Consider the following 27,017-nt stretch of genomic DNA (forward strand, 5'->3'; position numbering starts at 1 on the left):
CTGGACAGTCCTGTTCAATACCAGCTATTTATACTTTGGTAACACTGAACAGGCAAAAGCCATGCAGATTCCAAGACAAAGCTTTACTTCAGAAGTAGGACTCTGTTCTTCTTACAAATAAAAATATCTGAAAGGGACCAAAACTCAAAATTCAAAGAAACAAACTACAGAGAGATTGACAGTCAGTTCTACATAGCAATATTTCTATACATATAATTTTCACTTGCTTACATATAATTTCAGTGTCCTGCTTTATATCTTCTAATATTATAAATTCTTTGAGGATACACCTTCAGTTTGAACTACAAAACCTAGCCCAATGTTTTACTCTTATGGTATTCAATAAATACACATTAAGCTGGAATAATGAATCAGCTGATCATCTAGCTAATTTTTACTAGAGACCATAAACCAGGTAATCCAGGCAATAAAATCTCACTTTAGGCCTTAAACTTTATATAATATTAGTCATTTATACTGATAATATTTTTTAATTGAAATATAGTTGATTTACAATGTTTCAGTTATACAGCAAAGTGATTCAGTTATATAAATATATATTCTTTTTCAGATTCTTTTCCATTTAGGTTATTACAATATGTTGAATATAGTTCCCTGTGCTATGTAGTGGGTCCTTGTTATTTATCTATTTTATGTATAGTAGTGTGTATCTGTTAATCCCAAATTCCAAATTAATCCCTCCCCCCCCTAAAAAAAGTGTATTTTTTTAAAATTCTGGTTTTGAATAGAACACTGGATTTTAGTCCAGCTATCATTAATTTCTAGTGACCTTGAGCCCTCAGGCTCCCTACTCTCAATAGACATCAATTTCTCCATCTCTAAAATGAGATGGGGCATATGACTTTGGATTTGGCAATGGTCTTTTTTCATTCTTTTCTTTCTTCCTTCCTTCTTTCCTTGCTTCCTTCCTTCCTTCCTTTTTTTTTTTTTTTTTTTTAAAGCCTAAGACTTTATTTGCCATCCAAGACCTGGCGTCCCATTACTACTTGCCCTCCTGCAAAGGCTCAGAAGATCTTCACCGACTCTGGCTGCAGGTCCCTGCCCACCTCAGTAGTTTCTTACATATGACACCAAAAGCACAGGCAACAAGAGAAAAAGCAAATAAATTTGACTTGGCTAAAATGAAAATTTTTTTGTGTATCACAAATACAATCCACAGAATGGGAGAAAATATTTGCTAATCATATATCTGATAAGGGTTTAGTATCTAGAATATATAAATAACTCCTATAATTCGACAGTTCAAAAATGGGCAAAGGACTTGAATAGAAATTTCTCCAGAGAATATATACAAATGACCAATAAGTACAAGGAAAGATGCTCAACATCATTTGTCATTAGGGAAACGCAAAACAAATTTACCATGAGATACCATTTTATACCTACTAGGTTGGCCATACAAAATAAAAATAAAAATTGGAAAATAACAAGTGTTGGTGAAGATGTGGAGAAATTGGAGCCCTTATCCATTGTCTGTGGGAATGTAAAATGGTATGGCTGCTGTGGAAAACAATATGACAGTTCCTCAAAAAGGTAAAACATAGAATTACCGTATGACCCAGCAATTCCACTCCTAAGTATATACTCAAAAGAACTGAAAGCAGGGAATCAAACAAAATACTCTTATGGGAGTGTTCACGGTAGTGTTATTCACAATAGCCAAAAGTTAGAAACATCCAAGTGTCCATTAGCTAAGGGATGGATAAACAAATTGTAGTATATACATACAATGGAATATTAGTCAGCCATAAAATGAAATGAAGTACTGATACATGCTATAATATGGATGAACCTTAAAAACATTATGCTAAGGAACTAAGTCAGACACAAAAAATGACATATATTGCATAATTCCACTTACATGAAATATCTAGAATAGGCAAACTCAAAGAGACAGAAAATAAGATTAGAGATTACCAGCAGATGGCCAAAGAGGTAATGGGGAGTTATTGCCTCATCAGTAGAGTTTCTGTTTGGAATGACAAAAAATTTTGGAAATTATAGATAATGATGGTTGCACAATATTGTGAATGTAATTAATACCATTTTAAAACGGTTAAAATGGATTTGCAGCAAGATGGATGGACCTGGAGGGTATTATGCTTAGTGAAATAAGTCAGAGAAAGACAGACTGTATGTTTTCACTTACATGTGGAATCTGAAAAATAAAACAAACTAATGACTATAACAAAACAGAAACAGACTTACAGATACAGAAAACAAATTAGTGGTTACCATTTGAGAGAGGGGTGAGGGAGGGGCAAGATAGGTTAAGCGTATTAAGATGTATGAACTACTAGATACAAAATAAATAAGATACAAGGATGTAATGTATAATACAGAGAATATAGCCAATATGTTACAATAACTTTAAATGGAGTATAATCTATGTTGTAAACTTGAAACCAATATAACATTGTAAATCAACCATACTAAAATAAAAGTAATAAAAATGGTTAGGAGGGGGAGGGTATAGCTCAAGTGGTAGAGCACATGCTTAGCATATCCGGAGTGCTGAGTTCAATCCCCAGTATCTCCTCTAAATGTAAGTAAGTAAATAAACCTTAATACCTCCCTCTCAAAATACAAAATATGGTTAAAAAGAAAATGCTACATACATTTTCACACACACACACACAAATGAAAAAACAACAAAAAATCCCCCCAAAAACCTGGGCTTAGGACTTGGTAAAACAGTTCACATTTGTGACTGCTGTGCCAATTGTAATTATTAATAGTATCCCCTTAGGCTTTCAAAGCTGTCCCAGTGTGAACAATAAATTATATGGTCGCCCTATGTCTAAGGATCTGATTTTAAGCGGTTCTGAGATCCTAACCACACGGCATTAGGACCTTGGAAAGGTTTTGTGATGACATCACTTCTGTAAAACTAAAACCTTTTAGAGAACTGGAGGCAGCGCAGATCTCTGCGCTTCACACCAACGCCCCTTATCAAGCGGCAAATCGCTCTTTCCATTGGGTCGGGATAACGCTCGACTAAGGATAGACACTGCGAGGGTATAAGAGGAGGCTTAAGAGCAAACGACCCCACCCTCCTCTGCCCAGCCACACTCAGCATGGCTGCCCCTGTTCTAAGTGGGGGAGGGAAGCACCACGTCTCCCAGGCTCCAAAGGGGCGGGCCCTAGGAGCCAAACGAGCTTCAGCGAACCAATGGGGAGAGGCTGGGGGCGGGAACTTGCCGGAGGCGTGGGCAAGGGGGACGTGTGGGTAGCTTGGGCCCGGCGCGCCTTCTGGGCATTTGAGGTTGCCACGTTATTCCCAGTTTTTGTGGCTGGATTTTGCCCAGTAGGGTGCCAACGTCAGCGCTTCCGGGTTGAACTTAAACGGAGCTGATGAGTCCCCACCCTATCTAGTGCTTGTCCCTCCCCGTCAAAGCCAGCCCTTGTCTATACCCAGCTAGCCCCTCCCTCGCTTTTGAGATGACTCATATTTATATCCTACTCCACGTTAAACTGGCGGCACCAGGTGTGGCCTAAGACGTTTGAACTTAAATGATTTTTTTTTCCTGATTATAAAAACATACTTAAAGGAGAAGGTATAGCTCAGTGGTAGAGTGCGTGCTTAACGTGCAGGAGGTCCTGCGTTCAATCCCCAGTACCTCTATTAAAAATAAATAAATAAATCTAATTACCTCTCCCCCCAAAACAAACGAACAGTAAAAAATAAAAACATGTTCATAGTGTGGAAAACTGAGGAACTGCGAAAAACATAATGAAAATTAAAATGCCATTATACGACCAACAAGAAATAATCATGATTAATTTTTGTCATTCTTCCTTTTCCCCCCATGTATCTATTTTAACACAATTAGGGCAATGCTGTATAGTTACGTATTGTTTGTTACCAACCAAGTATATTTTTCTTCCTTCATTTTAATTGAATATATAGTATAAAATATTCCACAGCTGAATGTGCTGTAATTTTCATATTTCTCCAATGGGCATTTGAACACTTGGAACTAGCAGATTGAAGGTTGGGCAGGTAGATAAGAAGAGACAGCTAAGAAGTGGCTAGTCTGCAACATGATCTTCCCTCGTAAAGTGGTTCCACAAGAATTAAAAGACTTTAGAGCCTTTAGAGTCTTAGGACTCTGGAGTATTACAATCTTGAGAAACTCAGAATCATATTATCTTGGTGTGGTAAGGACCTCTGAAGAAACAAATCCAAACTTTCACCAAAAAGTAGGAGTATCTAACAATCAGAGCCTTCTCAAAAGTTGGGTGGTTTACATTTAAAATGTCACCACTTTCTAGATGTACTCAGTCTTTCTCCTGTGTTAAAATAGCTGTAACATTTTTTCATAAACTGGTCAAGATTTTCCAGCCCCAACTTCTTCTTTTCTAGGAGTTTTCCTGGGTATCTAAATGTTGTTCTTCTTGCACTACAGTTTCTAATTAGGCAGATAAACAGGGGGAAATGGGAGTTTTCCATGGATTTATCCACTTATTTAGAGAAATAAGTCTTGATCTCTTGATTCCTTCCATGGGACTTTCCATGGAGGTAGAGGGCCTGACTGTTCAGCGTCTCTGTAATAATGATAAATTAGCTTGAATGTGGGTCTTCAGCTATCAATTATCAAATGAGATAATGCTGAGAGGTAGAGGTTGGATGAGAGGAGCATTGGGCTAGGAGACTAAAAACCTGAGTCCACTTTCTAGCTATATGATATTGAGCGAGTCACTTCAATTCTCTGAGTCTTTTTGAGGGGTGGGGAGGAGGGGAGTAGTAATTAGGTTTATTTATTTTTTTTAATGGAGGTACTGGGGATTGAACCCAGGACCTCCTGCATGCTAGGAATGTGCTCTACCACTGAGCTATACCCTCTCCCCATAATTCTTTGAGTCTTGATTTCCTCATCTTGTGGTAAGGATACAAGTCCTTCTTTATTTGCTTTAGAAGATTGTGGTAAAGAACAATTGAGAAACTGTCTGTGAAGGTGTTTTAGAAAAAAGAAGGCTCTGTATTGTTATTACTGGATGGCATAACATTTTCTAAAATAAAGTTTTGAAATTTTGAAGAATCATAATCCAGAAAATTGGGGGAGGAGATGTGGCAAAGGTCAAGTGGTATAGTAACTCCCCTAAGCCTATATGGCTGAGCATGCTGGGGAGTCCTTCATGAGGTCAGTAACCACTTTTTATGCCATGACAACACTGTCAACTCAGGAAGACTTCTGTTTCACTCTGAAGAATTTGCCTTCTTGGCTTGGAAGGAACAGAATTACCTCAAGTGATTTAGGGTAGAGATTTGTTGAGCATTTCATGGTAACATGCTAGAGTACCCTGAAATGCTGAGCAGCCTAGTTTCAGGAAGAGTTGGAATTCAGGACGAGAGGATGGTTCTGGATTCAAGAAGAGGCTAGGGACCACAATAGAGTTAGAAGGTCTGGCTTCCTCTTAGCCAGATTTGAAGAATAATCTGTACACTTGGATTGAGTCTTAGTCTCCTCATCTGTAAAATGGAAAAAAATAACAAAAGAATTGTTCCGTAACTGGATTATTTTCTATGTATGGCAGAATAATGGAATCCAAGACCATTAGAGATAGAAGGGCCTTAGGAATTTTCTATATATAATGAATAAAAATGTAGCTGTTCTAATTAAGGAAGAAGGCAGGAGTTTTTGATGGTAGCCCTATCCACCTGGCCTTTCCCTTGATCTTAGAGCTCCTAGTGTATCATCCTTATTGTACATATTTGGATACTGAGGTCTAGAAAGAAGAAGAGATTTGCTCCCGGTTACATAATGGTAGTGCTGGGACTTGAACCCAGATTTCTTGAATCCCAGTATGATGGTCTTTCCCTGAACATAAGCTGGTTCCTAAAACATGAGAAGAGTATGTATAAAAGGCTAAGATTGATAGGAATAAAAGTACTAAGACTCCAAAGGATACATAGGTAACACACATGAACCAGCAATTCATAAAGGAAATATAATTTTGCAACAAAGCATGAGGAGAGCTTTGATCATACTAACTACAGAAAATGAAAACTATGCAATTTATAAACTGTCAAATTTGCAAAGATTTTTGATATGTAATTTTTTGCTTACAAAATTTGGAAAGTTTTCAAATATATTAATACTCAGTGCTTATGAAGGTGCGGTAAAAGAGGAAATACAGAGAAATAGAGTGATAGCAATTTCACAAAATATATAAAAAACCTCAAAATGAATCTATCTCAAACTAATTCTGCTTCTCATGATAACTATCATAAGAAAGTAATTTTAATATGAAAATTTAGTATAAAGTAAAAAGTAGGCAATTTAGGATCCAATGATACATCTTTATAATAGAATACTATGCAGCCACAAAATATTTGCAATGGGTTTTTAAAAAAATAAACTAGAGTAGAGTTTATGTCATAATACACCAGAAACAAAACTGCCAGTAAAATTGGATGCAGACTATATTAAAATTATTTTTAAAACACATAGATAAAAGAGAAATATAATCAAATGTTAACATCCTGGCTGTCTTTGGGTAGTGTTGATTTTGTTTTTAATTTTCTGTCTTCTTCAAATGTTTTGTAGTATGTCCCGTCTTTTTTTTTTTTTAACAAAATATTCTCAGAAGTTCAAATAGTAGTAAACATCATGAGAAGCATTTATATTTTGACTAGCAAACCTTGGGGCCATAGGGGTTAGTATTCTTCAGCAGGCCCAGTGTTCGTCCATAGTATTTTCTGGTCCCTCTCATATGTACATGCAATAAAGATGCTGAGAGAAACCCAGTGCTGAATCAGACAAGGATTCTAAAATCAAAGAGCATGATCTGGGCTTCTGGCTCCTTCCTGGGCTGCTTCTCTTTCTCACTCAGGCCCTTGGCGCCAGTAGGATGGGCAAGTGTCACGGTCTTCATACTGCTAGGAAGCTCCACAGCCACTGACGAGACCAGAAGTGGCATGATAAACAGTACAAGAAAGCCCATTTGGGCACAACCCTGAAAGCCAACCCTTTTGGAGGCACTTTTCACGCAAAAAAGTAGGGGTTGAAGCCAGACAGCCAAAGTCTGCCATCAGGAAGCGTGTCAGGGTTCAGCTAATCAAGAATGGCAAAAAAAAATCACAGCCTTTGTACCCAATGATGGTTGTTTGAATTTTATTGAGGAAAATGATGAAGTTCTGGTTGCTGGATTTGGTCATAAAAGTCATGCTGTTGATGACATTCCTGGAGTCTGCTTTAAAGTGGTCAAAGTAGCCAATGTCTCTCTTTTGGCTTTATGCAAAGGCAAGAAGGAAAGACCAACTTCATAAGTTTTGATGGTGAAAGCACGATAGTAATAAATTTTCATATGCCAAAAAAAAAAAAAGAGCATGATCTGGTGATCAGACAAACACGACTATAAATAACTATAATACAAATGATAAAGTCCATAAGGTTAGGTACAGAAAAGTAAGTTGAACAGAGTTATTAGTGTAGTAGAAGCTATGGGTATGTGAATAGGAGTGGTTGGAATGGTAAATCATAGGTAGATCATGAGAGTTGCAAATGCCAAAGAAAGGAGTGTGTTGTTAAATTGAAGGGCTATCAGTAGCTATTGAAGGGTTTTTTTTTTAATGTTTTCTAAAACATAATCTCCATGATATGTATTTCAGGAAGGCAGCTTTTTAGAAATAAACTGGAATGGGATGAGACTGAAAACTGGTCGTTCAGTTAGAAACCAACGTAATAGTTCAGGTGAGAGACGATGAAAGTGGATCTTTGAAGTTGACGTGGAGGTAAAGAGGAAGCATTCAAACAAAGACATAGAGAGGATAATTGGAGATGAAGGTTAGAAGCTCATATTGCAGTAGGCCAAGGAAATGTTACTGTCTTCTGAGGAATTTGTTTCAAAATCGGCATCCACAACATGATTTTGTAAAATCTGCACTTGTGTTTCCTACCCCAAGCTGCCAGGGAGAAGAACTACACTAGAGGCTATGAGTAGTTTGCTAGAGTGAAATTACAGTTTTTCTGTTTCTGTTTTTCAGTACACATGTAATCATTGGAGCTTGGGTGGCAGCAGCACAAAGGGTTCATTTTCGTCTATAAGAATTTTTCTTATGTCAAGTAATGATATGAGCTATAATAGGTGGTTTAGTGCAGGCCAACCTGAAAGGGACAGGAAGAGGCCGGAGAGGATAGCCTCTCAGTTATCCAAGTACCCTAGTATCTTTTTGCTGGAGGAACTTTGTGCTGCTGATACTCTCCCAGTATCCCTGTGCTGGAGGCTGAGCTGGACCAACCTGAACCCAGGTTCTGGGCTTCTAGAAAGATTCTCAACTGAGTTGCACACCTACGTGCTCAGTGAGTGGTTCTTTGCATCGCTCTCTCCCTCCTTATGGGCTTTTCTAAGGTCCTGCTAACCACTTGAGCTTCCCTCTTGCAGCCTCTTTCATCATCCTTTCTCCCTCTCTCCTGGGTTAGGTAATCCCCACTCACTCAGCCCAGCCTTGCACAAGCAGAAAACTCCTGCTGAACTATAGGCTAGGGAATCAGAACCATTTCTTTCTGGCTTTTTAAAAGGTAGCCAACTTTTTCCTACCTCTGGCTTTTTTATCTTTTTTTTTTCCCTTTCAAGTATGATTTTCTTTGTACCAAAACCATACCAAAAAATAGAAGCCTAAGAGTCCTACTAAAGCTAAAATAGTTTTCAATTGGAGGTAGCTTAATGCATATATTTTCACTCAAGCTATAAACTAGAGCTATTTGACACCCCTGGGAAACTTTTTATAATAGATAGCACAGAATTATTCCTTTAAAGGAAGTTTAACCTGAGATCAAACATATTCTTTAGAGAGCCTCCCTTTCTTCTTTCTTGTTCCCTAAAGCTTTCTCTGATGTGGTTGTGCTGAGGGCTGGAATAGGAATTTTAAAAAGTTTTTAAAGACAGCTGGCTTGTAAAACTAAAGCCAGAAAGGCAAAGTTTCTCCATGCTTGTGTGTGTGTGTGTGTGTGTGTGTGTGTGTGTGTGTGTGTGTGTGTGTGGTGCAAGATCTGGAAAAAAATATAAAATCCATAATTACATCTGGGAACCTTTAAATATTTATTCATTCATTATTCAACATTTATTGGAGCTTCATCATGCCTTAATCTGTGCCAAATGTTGGGGATACAAAGAAAAATGAAGAATATTCCTTTAAGAATATGCTACACAGGACCAAGTAAAGATTAAGTGAACAAAGATTGGGAGACATCTGTCTTGAGAGGGAGGAGAAATTTACAAAACTGAAGAAGTTGGTGCTTCAGTGCTTCTAGCCTTCATTCTTATATGAGAAAAGACTAACTTCATGGTTATTTCCTCAGTTAAGTTGCTTCTGGCCCAAATTCATGTGTATTGTGTAAAAGCCAAATCACCAAGTGTAGGTTTAAGTTTTAGGGTTGGCAATGGGAGGATCTCAGAGCTTCTAGTTTGCTTTTGCTGTTGTTGACCATAAGAAGAGACTTCCAGAGCTAGAAATCCATTATTGTTACCCTCTTTTTGTCATGTACAAGTTGTTTAAGCTTAGGCAAGCCCCCTATTTTCTTCCCTATCCCTTAGGCAAGCCATCTGTCTTCAGTTCTGTTATCTATAAAGTGAGAAAGCATACCTGTCATCCTACCTTTGATAAAATTGCATAATGTTCACTTAGGTGGTTTGAAAAGTACAAAACAATAAACATGACAGTATCTGTTAATCTTTGAGGTGGAAAAAAAAAGGCTACTCCTTTAAAAATGCTCACAATCTAGTGGGAAAGATCTACAAGTGAACAAACAGTTACAATATAGTGTTGAGAGCATGAAATCTAGGCTGGGCAAATATAGTGGAGGGACTCCACCATTCCTGTGAAATGCGTGCAAGAAGCTAAATAGGAAAGGTAACATTTGATTTGTGTCTTGAAAGAGAAGTAGGAGTTTTCCAGGTCAATGAATAAAGAAAGGTCATTTCAGGAGAGGAAATTGCAGGTACAAAGACAGGAAGTGTGAGAGAATATATCATGATTGGAGAATTATAGGAATTTATTTTGACTGGAGAGTAATATTTGTGTTGAACAGGGTGGGAAATGAGGCTAGATAGATAGGAAAGTTCTAGGGAGTAGAGGACTTGGTATGTTGCATTCAGGAGTTTGGATTTGATCCTATAGGCTACTATAGGGAGCCAATAGCCTTATGTGGCTACTTACATTAAAATTAATTTAAATATTAAAGTTAATTAAAATTAAATGAAATTAAAATCCACTTCCTGGTTTGCATGAGTCACATTTCAACTGCTCAATTGCCACATGTGGTTGGTAGCTACCATATTGGACAGAGCAGATACAGAACATTTATGTATCTGTAGAAAGTTCTATTGGACAGCAGTGCTATAGGCAGGGTGTAGGGGAGCATTAAACATCTTTGGGCAGAGAAAGTGATATGGTCATATTTATGTTTATAAATATCACTCTGTTGTCAGCATTAAGAATGGCTTGGAGTAGTGGGGGATGGTATAGCTCAGTGGGAGATTACATGCTTAGCATGCACAAGGTCCTGGATTCAATCCCCAGTACCTCCGTTATAAACAAACAAACAAACCTAATTACCTCTCCCCAGCCAAAAAAAAAAGTCTTGGAGAAGAGGGAGAGAGAGATTTGTCAAATCATTTTAAAAGTGAAGTGATCACAAATTACTATTTGGTTACCTCTACCTTAGCCTTACTGTCTTAGCTGCCTCCCCACTATATCCACTCATCATAATGGCACAACTATTCAGATTTTAGGCTTAAAGGATTTACTTCAGGCAGCCTTTACAGGTGGTATTCAAATGTTCCACCCCTTTTCCTCTATTTCTCCCAATGAGGAGGTCAGGAGAGATTAGGTGAGCTTTAACCTAGTTCCTACTCTAGGTGGATGGCCAAGGAGCTTCTGGAAGATAAAGAGAGGGACAGCAGCAGGTCATATGCCTGGGAGAATGGGAAACTGGCTTATCTGCCACCTATTTGTAGACTGATAGTCAATACCCATCCCAGATTTAACTCAAAATATCCCTTACTGCCCGTATCTAATCAGTCAGCAATCTTGCCCATTGCACTTCCTTAACATCTTTCATACTGATTTTTCTCCACCTCTGTCAGTACCTTAATTATTCCCTTAGAGAACTTCCATGTTGATGAACATATGGAGATCTGGGGAGAGTAGTATGTCCAGAGAAAGCATGGCCTTTCATCATACGTTGTCCTATATGTCTCTTCCATCTAAATGGTCATCTGAATCCTTTATCATATCCTTTTAATAAACTGGGAATCCAGTTTAAAAATTCCTCCCTTAGTCTTCTGGCTGGATTCCCCGGCTCCATACTCTCCTCCATTCTTCACTCTTCACTGGCTCCTGACTGGTCAAAGCTTCCTCAGTCCTTTGGTCTGGAATCTAACAATTTGACTATTTTTCTGCCTCTCTAGTCTCTTTTCTCACCACTTTTTTTTTTCTATATCTACAGTTTAGCTAAACTTGAAGTTCCTCAAACATTCACCACTCCCCACTTTTCAAAACCACACTGAGTAAATGGCAGAGGCAGGATTAGATTCTATGCGTATTTTCCCATCTTTATACTGTGCCACTTGTGAAAATGCAGACAAGAGATGCCTTTGTAGAGACGGGTTAGAGGTAGGAGAAAAAAAGAGAAAGAAGAAGAGGAAGATTTTAATCAATTCATCAGATGCATATTACCATGGCCTAGGCACTGGACTAGATTTTGGAGACACAGAGACAAATCCTTTACCTTGGAAAGCTCATAATATATAAGAGGCAGGAGCCTTGGTACCTGAAAAGAGGCCTGTGTTGAGTTGTGTCTTGGTTTCCCCAAGGGAATTTTCAGTTTTAGAGGCTAGAGGAAAAATAAGTCAGAGAAGCTACAGAATAATGGATATGCGAGGATTTGTCACATCTGTGTGAAAGTGTCCTTCTGGGAAGTTCAGTAAGTTCATATTCCTTTATTACACATGACATCACCAACAGAGCTTGGCATTAATAATATAGATTCCAATACATCCTTGGATATTGCTAAAGTGTCTTTACATCCATATATGCTGATTTCACCTCCCTTTGGGTCCTTGATTCCTGATCTTTTAAAGTATTCTAGTTGTCTTGGGAATACTTGTACTTTGATTTGTAGAACTAATTGTCCCCTTTTTCTTCTTTTTCCCTCTTCCCTTCAGCTTCCTCCCTCCTCAGAGTGTATGACCGACACAGTCATGAGTCTGTATCTTACCAGATTGCTTTTACTTTGTTTAGACAAGGGAAAAACTCTCTGACCTAGCCAACCTGCCCTTTATGAAGCCTACAGTTGCAGTCCTATAGAGCAGAAGGAGCACAGATGCTAGAATCAGTCAGCTCATCATTTACAGTGTGACTTATGTTAACTAGATAACTTCTTCATGCCTCTGTTCCTCAGGTATGAAATGGGTGTAATGATCCCCAGCTACTCAGGATTACTGGGAGGATTGAATGAATCCATATAACTGTGAAGATCTGACTGGGCACAAACTAAGAACTTGAAGTGTTTTGGTTTTTTTTTTTTTTTTCCTATTTAAAAATTCAATTCTAAAATCCGAACAGCTTTTAGATACCAGTCACTGTGGTGGAAGAGATGTGACTTGTCTGCTATTTCTCCAGGAAAATTAACATAGTTTACACACAATTCTGCTATTTCATCTGCCATACTATGTATTCATTATTTGTTACTTTCTCTTTCCCATGTTTGATTGCGAGTTCCTCAAGGACTAAAAGCCTGATTATTTCATTCCAGCACCTGGCACAAGATGTGGAGATTTTACTTCTAACCTCGATTTAAAAGCTGAATGACCCAAAGTGAATTTTTTGACATTCAATTGCCTCATAATAATTGTTAATAACTATTTTTTATTTGAGTGGCCACTATGTGCAATGCATTATGCTCAGTGCATCACTCACCTGTGAGTTTGTCTCTTTAGACAGTCTCTTAGCAACTCTTCCCCATGGGGGTTAAGGGCTACCATTGGGGGACATAGATTTAACTACATAGCCCTTTGTAGTTCCTTGTAATTTCATCATGGGGAGGACTGATAAAGCAATAGAATAAGTTATCTTGGCAGGGTTTCTGACAACACAGCCAAATTTCTGTTACTGAAGACCCATTCATATTTACCAGATTTTACACATTTTCCTTGCTAAGAATAAAATAATAATAACAAAATGGTAGCAGCAGCAATAATAACAGCAACAATAAAAATAACTGCATATTTATTTCACTTGATGTTGACTTTGTGACAGAGTTTATATACAGTTTTATGTGTATATTTCTGTAACTGAAATTCCTCATTGCTTTATAATTGTCTGTTTACTACTTGGCCTCCCTACTAATCTCTATGAGCCACTTAAAAATTGTTTATATTTATGGTGTAAAATATGATAATTTAACATACATATATCTAGTGAAATGATTACTACAACCAAGCTAGTTAACATATCATCTCCTCATATAGTTGGCTTTGTGATGAGAGTACCTGAAGTCTACCATCTTAGTATATTTCCAGTATTCAATGTAGTAATATTAACTATAGTCATCATGCTGTACATTAGATCTCTAAATTTATTCATCCTGCATAAGTAGAACTTTGTAAAATTTGAGTAACATCTCATCTCTCCCCTTCCTCCCAATGCCCCAGTTTCTGGTAACTACCATTCTGTAATCTGCTTCTGTGAGTTTGACTATTTTACATTCCACATATAAGTGAGATCATGGACTATGTGTTTTTCTGAGCCTGGCTTACTTCATTTAGCATAAGGTCCTCCAGGTTCACCCATGCTGTCACAAACGACAGGATTTCCTTCTTTTTAAAGGCTGTTGTAATATTATATTATACATACACTGTTTATACTGTTTTCCATAGGAGCTGTACCAATTTACATCCCCACCAAAGGTGTACAAGCTTTCCCTTTTCTCCACATTCTTGGCAATACTTGCTATCTTTTGTCTTTTTGGTAATAGCCATTCTAACAGGTGTGAGGTGATTTCTCTTTGTGGTTTTGTTTTATGTTTCTCTGATGATTAGTGATGTTGAGCATCTTATCATATACCTGTTGCCCATTTTATGTTTTCTTTTGAGAAATGTCTTTTCAGATCTTTTGCCAAATTTTAAATCGGGTTACTTCTTTTCTTGCTATCAAGTTGAGTTCCTTATGTATTTTGGATATTACCAAGTGCATTATCAAGTGTATGATTTGCAAACATTTTCTTCCAGTCTGTAGATTGTATCTTCACTCTGTTGATTGTGTCCTTTACTACGCAAAAGACTTTTAGTTTAATGCGATCCTCTATGAACCACTTAAAGCAGGGGACCATGTGATATTCATATCTGTGTTCCCAAGGTTCAATCAAAGGACTGGCACAAAGTCATGCTAAGTAAATGATTGACGTATGTAAAATAAGTAAATTAATGTGTGCAGTGACATTATCTCATGTGAGAAGGGGTATGTCAGAGGAAGAATACTGCATAAACAAGACTGAGTTTAAAACAACTCTGCCTCGGTTGACCCCAGATACGTCTCCTAATCTCTTGAAATACCCTTATATGTAAAATCGAGTGATAATATCTAACAGGTTTATAATGAGGAATAAATTAAGCTATGCCCTGAGTGTAATGCACTGTGCATAGGGGCCACTCAGGAAAAAAATAGTTATTATCAATTATTATGAGGCAACTGAATGTCAGAAAGGCTCGCTTAGGGTCACTCAGTTTTTAAATAGAGGTTAGAAGTCAGAGCTCCATGTCTTGTGCTAGACGCTAGAAAGAATTAATCAGAGGATTTCAGTCCCTGAGGAATTCGCAAACGTGGGAGAAAGTAACAAATAATGAATACACAGTGTGGCATTTAAAATAGCAGAATTGTGTGTAAAGTAGTGGGGCAACACTGAGATGGCAATTAATTCTGCCCGCAGAAATGACAGTGAAGGTGACACTTGAGCTATAGTGAGGGCAGAGTCTGAGGGGATTTCTAGACACTGAGTCTCAGAAGCTGCCGGAACCAACGTGCTGCGGGAGTTGAGTCTCGGTCGGATATTGTTCCTGGACCGGATCGAGTCCGTTCCGTCAGTGTTTTCAAACGTTCAGGGGACGCGCCTTCTTGGGCAGATCTTCGCTGGCATAATTACAGGCCGCGCAGCAGCAAGAGATGAACGGAGCTCTGGGAAAGGTAACGTAGGTTCCACGCACGCTGGGCGCAGGGGAGGTGGTGAGGAGAGCAGAGCTGGGAGGTGGCCGCGGGGCTATCACGCCGCTGCAAACATCCGGGTAAGAGGCTTGAGCGAGAACAAGGCTCTTCCCGGCAGCACGTGCGGCGCCTTGTAGTCAGAGCGTTGAACTCCCCTGTCTCCGCCCGGGGCCGACTCGGCTGCGCTAACCCGAGCGCCACACCCCCACCGCGCTACCCTCGCGGTCCATTGGTCTGGAAAGAGATGAGCCCCGCAATGGGAATCATTACAGGATAGATCTTAATAACATATATGACCTTGAATAGGTCATTTTATTTTTGCTTTAAGTCATCAACTTTCAGAATTTTTTTTAAGAATGCTGTTTTAACTTGCTGAACATTTTGGGAATTTGAGGCTGCTTGGCGACAGGGAAGAGTAATAATAAACTACATTTTTACTTACAAAACCAGAGTTAAGTGACTACAGTAAAACCGCATGAGCCACTATCTGGCCAAAACAGTAGGGCAGAATGCAAGAGTAAAGTCAGTTAAAAAAGGAGCCTGGAAGGGAACAGTGGCATCAGACTCAGATGGGCCCTATATGCCATTGTATCTTTAGGTGATGGCCTAATGACAGATTTCCATGGACTTTTCAGGAATCTAGAATGGCCAAAACCAGTATTCTTTGAAAACTGATCTCTCTCTTTCAGCATTCCTCAGATCAAATCTCTTAGACCAGGAGCATGGAGCTTCCAATCTGACCATCTTTAACAATTAACTTTTGAAACTTTGATTTTTTTTTTTTTTTTCTGTTATCCTTTCACCAGGTCTAGCCAAATTCTCACAGTCTGGCTAAGGTGAACAACATTGAGTTATTTCATTAAGGATGAAGTGAGGTTTGAGACCTTAAGGAAACAAACCTAGAGATATTCAGGGACTGCCCCTAAAGTAATTACTAGTACTTACTTTATTTGCCAAATGCTGAATTCCTAATCCTTGATCTTGTGGAGCTTTCTCACTTGGAATGCCCTCACCTTTTCTACCACCTGTCCAAATGCCCCATCATTCAAGGCCCAGCTCAGCTCTCATCTTTTCCTTACAACCTTTCAGACCATTCTAGCCAAAATGCTTGGTTATTTTTTGAACTGTTAGCTGGTATTATCTTCTGGCACCTAATCATATGCAGTCCTGTGACCATACTTTCTCAGTCTGTCTGGAAGTGTTAGTTAATACTTTACATTTATATTATTTATAAGAAAAATACATGGAATTTTCATCAGACCTGTGTTCTATCTCTTGCTAGCTATGTGACCTTAGGCAGGTTTTTGACCTCTCTGTGCTTCACTATCTTACCTGTAAAATGCAGATGACAATGCCTATCATGCAGAGTTGTTTTGAAGATTATAGAAGGTAATGTAAGGTAGGAGTATTTTGTAAGTGTGAAGGACTATACAAATAGGAATATCAATGTTATTCTACAGTTAATAAAGTGCTTTCATTTGCATAATTTCATTTGATCTTCATGATATTATGAGATAATCCTGGCAGACACAACAGATGAGGAGATGGAAGCTACTGGTACAATGTCTAATACATAGTAAGTTCTCAAATATGCCACCGAATGCCTGAATCAATGAATGCCTTACTTAGGTCAACAGTCTCTTAAGTCATGGTACTGAGACTGGAGCCTGGATTTTCTACCCCTCCTAAGACTCTACTGCCTTTCCTTTTTTTATTTTTTACATCTCCCTAATTTGATAATAATCTTGGTTTTCCTCATCTGTGAAATGAGGAATGAAAACCTCCCTTGACCTTCCCAGTTGTCAGTCCTTCCCTTCTTTGTAACCTATATAACTCATTATACTGATCTCATACTGCAATGTAATAAGTAATTTGTATATCTATTTTCCTCATTAGAGAAACTTGAAATATATTCCAAATCTTGTAGTAACCTATAATGGAAAAGAATATGAAAATGAATATATATGTATATGTATGACTGAAACATTATGCTGTATACCACATATTGACACAACACCATAAACTGACTACACTTCAGGTAAAAATAAATAAATAAAGCAAACAAAAAATAAAATTGGAAAAAAAAAAAAAGAAAAAGTTGAGGGTAGGGAGGTTAATTTTCTTCATGTCTGTATGTACCCAGCCTATGGTGTACTTGGCTGATAATAAATACTTGATAAATATTAAATGAATAAGTGAATGAACAAATGTTGGCACTATATGGTAGGTACATAGTAGATCTGGGACTAGAACTTCAAACTTTTAGCTCAGTGCTCTTTTCTTGGGACCCTAAGAAGTTACTAGCTTATAATCATCTCAAGTTTTAGATGAGTGAGAAGCTCACCTTTACTGGAATAAAACTGGTGGAATCACATATCTCTTTGGATCAACAGAAGTTGTAAAGCCATGTAGATCTGATTAAGACAGTAATGCTGATAGTCATCAGACCCCAGAAAACATATTAATTGCTCAAGATAGCAGAATGGTATCTGTGGAAGTCAGAATGCACAGGGAATGGGTAGTAAGTCATCTGCTGAGTCACTTTGCACAGAAACTAGGTGGTCCTGGAGTGTCAAGCTCAGATCTGGTTGTCGTGCACCCTGAGATTACCATTCTTTTCTCAGGGATTACCATATTGTTGAACCACAGGGAAATGGTTAAGGGATAGATGGTGATCACAAAAGGTATGCCAGCCTTACCAGCCCTTAAGGAGCAATCTTGGGGACTGACTTCATAGTAAGGTGTTTTCAAGAGAAAACATTGAAGGCCAAGGTGGAGCAGAGTTCATATGAACAAAAAGCAGCGAGGATTGAAGCAAATGACAAACCAACAGACATGAATTAAGAAGATATAAAAAGATATGAAATAGGAAGACACAAATTTTAGAGTGCCTAGACAGGCAGGAAGTCCAAAAGTCCAGGAAAATGATAAAGAAGTTGGCTATTTCCTGCTCACTGCTAGATCTGAAGGACAGGGCTATTTTTCTATTTTGTACCTTCAGCACTGTCACACACTAAGGTACATGTTATTTAATAAATAAGGAGCTGAACAATCACCATTATTATCATTGCTGCTGTGAATTTGACTATTAACAATGTGCCTTGCACTTGTTAAGTCCTTTTCAAATGTTATCTGATTTAATCCTATCAACAACTCTATGAGGTAAATATCTTTATAACCTCTTTAGAGGTAAGGAAATAAAGTTTGGAGAGATTTATTAATTGTATCAGCAAATATTTGTTGAGCATCTGCTGTGTTCCAGAGAATATGCTAGATGCTGGGATATAGCAATTTCCTGTCTTTGTGGAGCTTATATTTCTAGCAAAAGAGACAGACTAATTAAACATATAACTACTTAACTAATTGTGATAAATGCCACAAAAGAAAGATTTTGTGTGCTATATGTGTATGTAACAGCAGGATTCAAGTAAGTCTGAGCAGTCATGAATATTTTCTTGAGGATGTTACATGACTAAGGCTTAAAGAATGATAGAATTTAGATGGGGAGAATATGTGCAAAGGCCCTAAAATGAGAATATGGTTTGAGTTCCAGAGGACCTAGAGAAAATTGGAAGGGAGAGAAGCAATGGGTCTTGGATTGAGGGAGAGAATGCAGAGAAGTATGGGGATGAGAGTTGGGGAGACAGTAGGGGATTGGACTTACATTTCAGTGACCATAGGTATTCTGAAACAGAACTTAGGCCTGGGGGAAGTCAGGGAATTGGGCCTAACAGAGCTCACCGTTGCCTAGAAGTGTCATCTGGCAGTTATGTTGTGAAGTCAGATATTTATTTCATTTTTTAAAAAGTTGAGATATAATTCACATACCATGATATTCACCCTTTTAAAGTGAACAATTCAGTGGTTTTCAGGGTCTTCAGAGTTGTTCAGCCATCACCACTATCTAATTCCAGAACATTTTCATCCCTCCAAGAAGAAGCCCTGTACCCATAAGCAGTCACTCCTCATTCCTCCCTCTACTCACCCCCTCGTAATCATTAATCTACTTTCTGTCTCTATGGATTTGTCTGTTCTTATGATTTCATATAAATGAAATCATACAGTATGTGAGGCCAAGTATTTCTTCAGTGAGTTGCCAAAGATCATACAGCTGGTAAAATGGAGGTGCTGACATTAGAACTCAGGTCCGTTGGAATCTATAACCTGTGTTCCTAACTGCCATAAAGACTCAGTGCAAAGCCAGACTTTGATAGTCAATGTATTAAACATATTCAGAGGAGAATGGAATGGCCAAAGGAAAAAACTGCAAACAAAAGCAATTTTGAAAGAACTTAGGAAAAGGTCAGCTAGACCACAAGCTAAGTCACTAGCTAGTTGTATCAGACACTGAGCTTTGGTTTCCTCACAGTAAAATGGAGGTAGAAATATCTACTTCACAGAATGGTTGTGAGAATTAGAGGAAATGATGTTTGGCATATAGCAGGTGCTCAACAAATGGTAGGGTTATTGAGGCTATTATTCCTAGTACTGATATTAAATTGATATTATTCTTTTGGGAGCTAGCATGGCAGAATGGAAAACATGGTCTTTGGATTCAGTCAGACTTGGGTTGGAATTCTTAACCAAATCTGTAACTTTGGGCAATTTACATAAGCCTCTGTTTCCCCTCTATAAAATAGAGGCAATTATCTCAATGCCTCTGACAGAGGATTGGTGTAAAGATGAATGGAAATTGTACATGCAAAGTGCTTAGCACAAAGAATGTACTCAATAAGTGATACTATACTACAATGCTATTTTAAGTAATGTTTGTTAATATACAAATATATTCTGTTAATATTAATAAAACAGCTCTCAGTTGCTTGCCTCACCGGCCCCTTTCCCATTGCTGTCACCACCCACCCCAGGGCTTTGGTGTCTGAAGCTACTCACACACTATAGATTTTGCCCTGTAACTTCAGTTCTTAAGTAGCTGTGTAGTCCTTTCCCGGTTCCTGCCTCCCGAGCTCATGGGACAAGTATTTTTGTAACCCACTGCAGTAGCTGTGTCCTCATTCATTCATTCACTAGCGTCACCAGCCTTCTCTTCCATTTACTTCAGAGCTCAAGCCACTCTTCATTTGCTGACTGGAGGAGGGAATATTTGTGGATACAGTCCCAAAATAGATTACTTTTGTCTTGATAAATAATGCCAAGGATTGCAGGGGAGAGGAAGCACACTTCCCAGAGCTGAAAGGGAGAGTTCACGCCACAATTTGAATGTCTTCCAGAAAGTTGTCAACCCTTAAGCCTTGCTTTTAGATAATTAAGTCCATAGCTATTGTAAAGACTCAGAAATCTGAAAAATTAAAGTGAGGAAAAAATCAGTCTCATCTAGATCCTTCTTCTCATCCAATACCTCTTCTGTATGAAGTGACCCATTTAAGAATATATACTGTTCACTCTGATTTCTATTCTGTTAGTCATGGTTGATAGATCTTGGGCCTGGAGGGACCTCAGAGTCATCTGCTCTAACTCCAGAGAGGGGAAAATAACTAGCCAAGGTATAGTGACTGGTGGTGGGGGAGCTGGCTAGAGCTTCTATCTCCTGGGGTTCCCAGTTTCCTACTCTGTCTTTTATGCTGACCGATATTAGGTTAAGCCTATTGTACACATATTTTACAAAGTCTTTTAGTATCTGATTTAATTGTGATTTTTAGGATCATCTATGTACTTTGCCCTTCCTTCTATCTATTCATATCCTTCCCAACTTTTGTGACCTCACATTCTCTGGGATATATTTCCTAAATTTGGTCAATTTGCCCCCCTGATTTCCTAAGCACTAACACATTGATTTATGGGAGAGAGGGTGTAGAATGGTAGGAAAATTATAGGCTTTGGAGTTAGAGAAATCTAAGATCCTATGCTTGTTCTGATAGTAGCTGTTTGACTTTGGGTAAATTACTTAATCTTAGTTTCCTCAACTGTAAAATGGGATAATAATACTTATCCCATAAGGGAATTATGATTTAGACACATGGTAGGTACTCAACAAAATAAATATGGGTAGTAAATTGTAGCAATGATTATCACTCATTCTTTTGTTTCTTTGTTTCTTTCTTTCTATCATTTCTTTCTAATTATTTATTTACTAAAACCACCTTGATTGTCTACAGTGTACCAGAGAGGAAGATGATGCAACCTTTGCCCCTGAAGATCTCTTGGTTTAGCATAGGGGTCTATGGGTGATGTTAAGAGTTGCAGTGACTCTGTTAAAGGAGAGTGGCTAACTTTTGTATATCCCTGTCTATATGTATTTATCTGGGGAGAAAGTTCATGACTTTGGCAGATTCTCAGCAATATTTGTAACACCCCTAAAGCCGAGAACTTCTCCTGGCCATCAACACCTAGATTCCCTGCCAGAGATGCTTGTTGTTTGTACCACCTTTTTGACTTTATCATATAATGCATGTGGTAATGCTTTGCTGTTTGATACAAATGTATGTCCATACCTCCAGCCCTTAGAACTCCTATAGGATGGGGATTGTGCTTACATTTTTTTAAACAGCTTTATATAATTCATATACTGTACAATTCACCCATTTAAAGAATAAAATTCAACAGTTTTTAGTATATTCAGAGTTGTGCAAGCATGGACTACAGTCCATTTTAGAACATTTTCATCACCCCAAAAAGAAACCCTATATCTTTTAGTTGTCATCCCCAGCTCCCCAGACCCCCCAGCCCTAGGTAATCACTAGTCTTTCCTCCTCTATAGGTTTTGCCTGTTCCTTTGGCATGTTTCCAGTTCGTCCATGCTGTTACATTTTGTTTTTATATTCCCTTTAATATTCAGCATAGTAGTTGACCCATAAGAGGCTTTTTAAAAATAAATTTCATTTTAGAATAGTTTTAGAATTACAGAAAAGTTGCAAAGATAGTACAAAGAATTCCCAAATACCTCATATCCAGTTTTCCCTAGTATTATCTTACATTAGTATGGTACATTTTTCATAATTAATGAACTGATATTGATATATTATTATTAACTAAAATCCTTACTTATTCATATTTCTTTCTTTTTTTTTTTAAGCTAATGTGCTTTTTCTGTTCTAGGATCCCATCCAGGATATTATATTGCATTTAGACTCATGTGTCCTTATGCTCCTCTTGTTTATGACAGGTCTTCAGACTTCCCTCTGTTTTTGATGGCTTTTACACATAATAGGCTTTTTACACATTCATGTTAAAGGAACTGAAATTGTTACCCATCATGGACAGGATTTTCCCTTTATGCTGTGGGACCTTAAGGATATTTAGTGTTTGTTACCTAGTTACTTTATAAAAAGATCTCTAAGTTAATACTTCTTTAGTAAAGCTGTACCACTGATCTCTTGAGTGAATGCCAGTAGGGCAGAGTGAGATTGAAGAAACTGGGTTGTTGGGGGGAAAGCTTAAAGAGGGAAGCTGCCACTGTATCTGGCTCCTCTCATTATTGTTCTGTTCATGTTGGTGGTATTATTATTATTATTATTATTATTATTATTATTATTATTATTATTATTATTATTATTATTGGCAGTGTGCTGTAATAGAGGCATAGCCTTTGGAATGAAACAGTCCTCTTAGCCACTTATTAGCTATAATTTCTTGGAACATAATTTCTGTGGGCTTCAGTTGCCTCACCTGTAAAATTGCTTTGCAGTGTTTTGAGAATTAGGGAAGAGTTCAGAACACCCCTTGCATAGTGCCCATGCTTGGTACATGCATAATAGTTGTTGATAGATATTAGAAGAAGTAAATCAGATGGGAAATAGGGTTTGTTTGGTTTTTTTTTTTTTTAAAGCAGCTGAAAAAGGGGCTGCTGTTTTTCAAACATTTTCTGTAGTGGGTAGAATAGGAAAGATGACCTTGGTTTGCTTGCATATTTGGTATTAACTGTAGGACAGCTTCTTTGCTAGACAAAAGCCTTTGGATCCATTTTGGTTTGTGTACTGTGGGTTTCTAGCCTTTTTGTCAAGAGGTACTTGGAGATTTGTGAATGCTTAATGCTTAAGGTTGTTCTAACATGGCTGTTTTGCCATAGGTGCTGTGTCTGAGGAACAATACCATTTTTCAGCAAGCCTTTTCCCTCTTAAGGTAAGGATATTAATAACAGTAATTAAATACAGCTAATATTTGCATTCTGCTAGGTAGTCGCACAGCATTTTTCTTTCATCATCTCCACTTGTGTATTTTCTAAGCGTCTCAAGCATTATCTCCTCTGCCATTTTACTCCTTCCCCATTCTCAGTAAATGAGAACTGTGTTCATCTAGTTGCTCAGGACAAATTCCTTGGAGTTATCCTTGACACTGTTGTTTCTCTCACTGTACATCCAATTCTTAAACAAATTCTGTCAGCTTTGCTGTTGAAATATATATGGAATCACACTGTTTCTCACCTCGCTTCAGGTCTCATGCTTTCAGTTTTGCTAAACTGCTGGGGACGAGCTCTTCATCCTTTCTACGTTACTATCTTCATTCCGCTCATAACTGGTCTCCCTGCTTTTACTTTTGTCTTCTAGCCTTCACACTAAAACCAGAGTGATTTTTTTAAAGTCAGGTTAGTCACATCACTTCTGTCTCTCAGAACTCTCCAATGGTATCCCATCTCATGCAAAATAAAATCTACAATCCTTATCATGGCCTACAAGGCTTTACATAATCTGTTCCCTCATTGTATACTACTACTTATTCAGCTTTAGCCACAATGGCTACCTCTCTTTTTCTTGATGATCTAAGTATTCTACCACCCCAGGATCTTTGCACATTCTTCCCTCAGATATCTATATGACTTGTCCCCTTTATTCAAGTTCGTGTCCAAATTTCATCTTATCAGAAAGGCCTTTCCTGACTACCCGATGTAAAATAGCTCCCCACTGTCAATCTCTGCCCCCTTATCTTGCTATTTTTCTTCATAGCAGGTAATACCATCTGATACCATGTATACATATGTTATTGTTTGTCTTCCCTGCCAACCTACTAGAATATAGCATCATGTGGATAATGACTTTGTTAATTTTGTTTACTGCTCTATCCCTAGGGCCTAGAATGGTGTCTTGCACATAGATAGACATTAAATTAATATTTGTTTAATGAATGAATATATCATCATGGTGACCTAGTAAAACAGGTGATGTCATCTCAATTTTATACATAAAAAACTGAGGTCCAGAGAGGTTAATCGATTGCTCTAAGATGACACAGCTGATATGAGCTAAAGTTAGGATTCAAACCTTAAATTTTTTTTTCACTGTTCTGCATATACAGTATGCTACTTCCTATTGTTTTTCTCTAGATAGTAATGAACTTGGTAGTTTAATTATTTCTCTATTTTACAGATTTTCACTGACTATCTTATGTGTGGCAGCCACATGATGTAACACAGTGAATTGTATATCTTCCTGGACCACATGGCACTCATGAGCCTGGATGATTTCTTTAATCCTTTATATTTATTGAAGCCTTTCTCCTCTTATTCCTTTCCATCTTAATCTATTTTTCTGTCATTAATCAATCAGCTATTCAATAAGCATTTACTATGGCACCATGCTAGGCATTTTATATGTCCTCTCTAATCTTCCAAAAATACTACAGAATGAATATAAATATTGTCATTCTACAAAAGAGGAAACTGGCTCAGAGAGTTTAAGATATTTTCAGTCCCATGAAGTTATATAATTATCTGCATTTTAAAAATGAGATAGGTATATATAACAACTTGCCTAAGGTCACAGTTTTGAAATGGTGGAGTCAGCCCTTAATCATAGATCTGTTTGTCTCTAACTTGTTCCACAATTCAGTTTCAAAGCCTCTCAGAATGCTGAACTAAAATACTCTAATTACTTAGTTAGCCAAACAGCCATATTATTCTCCTCCATGTTCTTGGCTTCTGTATCCAGTCTGGCTCTCACTGCTGTCCCTTCCTCTCCATCCTCCCTGAGCGTGTTCTAATAATACAAGGCTACTGCAAGAACCGCTTCACTGGTTCTCTTGCCTCAGTCTCCTTTCTTCCCATTCATTGCTCACCTGCTGCAGGGTTAACTTTCTAAAACTGAAAATTGATCATATCACTCTCATGCTTAAATTCTGCCAGCACCTTCCCACTGCCTATGCAGAGTAAAGACCAAACTCCTTAGCACAGTGGATGCGATCTTCATAACCTGGCCCCTGATTACCTCTTTTACCCTGTCCCCTTCCCTGCTGCTTAAGTGCCACTCACATCCACCTTCTCGCTGTTCCCCAGGTGTGCCACTTCCATATTTCTGCCTAGAATGCTTTTCCTGTAAGGTTAAATAATCAAGACAAGTTCTTCATTTTTAAAAACTCAGCTCAAATAGTTTCGCCTTCCTGGTGGAAATGACCACATTTTCCTTGGTATGCCACCAAATCTTGTACATATTTTTGTTCTGGATCAGCACTATATCGTGGCTCACATTGTTTACATATCTCTCTTCCAGCTAGACCATAGAGACATTTTACTTACTTTTGCATCCTCAGGACCTAACACATTGTGTGGCACATAGTTGGTACTTAATAATGTTTATGGAAAGAGAGGAAGGAAAGAATAAGGAAATATGTAGCATTGGCATATCCTTAATGAGAAGCATACAGGTTTTGGTAGCTGTGCAAATAAAATGTGGCTGTCTAATTATATTCAACATACTGTCTCCCTCTTTTTAGGTTCAGAACTTCAGGAGAGAATCCCATCTGTTCTGCAGGTGAGCAATTATGTCCTGATGTAGTCTTCCTGATGTAAGTGACCCTTATCACTCTATCATAATTTTGTCTAGGAAGATGCCTAACTTATCTTTGAGAAGAGTGGCTGGGACCAAATCCTTACCGCTCATGTGGAATAGTACAATGGATGAGAACATAAAGTGGTTAACAGCAAGAGCTCTGTAGTAAGTTTGGATTCCAACTCTACCACATACCCTTCTGTGACCTTTAACTGTTCTCCGTAGCGTGGCTTCCTCACTTTAAAAAATGAGAATTATAGTACAAACTACAGTGAATTATTTGAAGATTCAATGAGATAAAACATGTAAAGTACTCAAAAAAGGTAGCTATTATTATTATTATTGCTACTATTCCAGATCTGCCTTTCATGTCCATCATCTACCAGGCTAAGGCTTTTCTTACAGTATTTTATCCAAAATGAATGTCCATTCAATCTGATTAATTCCATGAATCTCAATCTGTTTCAACCCTATTACTTGTTATTTTTCTCTTAGTTGCACTTTTAATTTTGAAAGATATAAAAATTATTTTAAAATTTTAAAGGTGATTTGTCAAATCCATATTTGGCAATTATTAACATTTTATTGGACTTTTTTTTTTTCTTGTATATGAAAAATAAGGATTTTTTTCAAGACCCTTTTATTTCCTAGTCTTGGTCTCATCCCTTACCCTATAACCAGAGACAGAGTTCATTTTGAATCCATGTATTTTCTGAGGAAGGTTTTTAAAAATGTATTAAAATTATCAACTATTAAAAATTTTAAATGCATGCATATGGTAGAAATAAACTGTACAAAAGAGCGTGTAATGAAAAGTTGAATTTTCTCCTATTTCCCAGTCTTGCTTCCCAGCAGTATGCCCTGATAGCAGTTTCTTTTTATTTTCCTCCCCTTGGTTAGGGGGTAATCAGATAATTAGGTTTATTTATTTATTTAATGGAGGTACTGGGGATTGAACCCAGGACTTCATGCATTCTAAGCCTGCACTTTACCACTGAACTATACCCTCCCCCTGATAGTTTCTTATGTATTTTTCAGGAAAGTTTAATGCATATATGAACATATATATTATG

General features: G+C 37.8%; 1 protein-coding gene and 1 pseudogene across 1 annotated transcript in view; both read left to right on the forward strand.

Moving 5' to 3' along the window:
* The first annotated feature begins 6,876 nt into the window (after positions 1 to 6,876).
* On the forward strand, positions 6,877 to 7,320 carry LOC105083344 (small ribosomal subunit protein uS12-like; annotated as a pseudogene).
* Positions 7,321 to 15,060: 7,740 nt separating this feature from the next.
* The window catches only part of MRPL48 (mitochondrial ribosomal protein L48), a 41,378-nt gene continuing 29,421 nt past the window's right edge, over positions 15,061 to 27,017 (forward strand). Inside the window, exons 1-3 of the mRNA XM_010973114.3 lie at positions 15,061 to 15,208; positions 23,253 to 23,305; positions 25,889 to 25,926. Of these exons, the coding sequence (XP_010971416.1) occupies positions 15,188 to 15,208; positions 23,253 to 23,305; positions 25,889 to 25,926 (112 nt within the window). The 5' untranslated portion in view covers positions 15,061 to 15,187. The remainder of the gene's footprint in view (positions 15,209 to 23,252; positions 23,306 to 25,888; positions 25,927 to 27,017) is intronic.

Source organism: Camelus bactrianus, chromosome 10, assembly GCF_048773025.1.
Source record: "Camelus bactrianus isolate YW-2024 breed Bactrian camel chromosome 10, ASM4877302v1, whole genome shotgun sequence".
NCBI lineage: Eukaryota > Metazoa > Chordata > Mammalia > Artiodactyla > Camelidae > Camelus > Camelus bactrianus.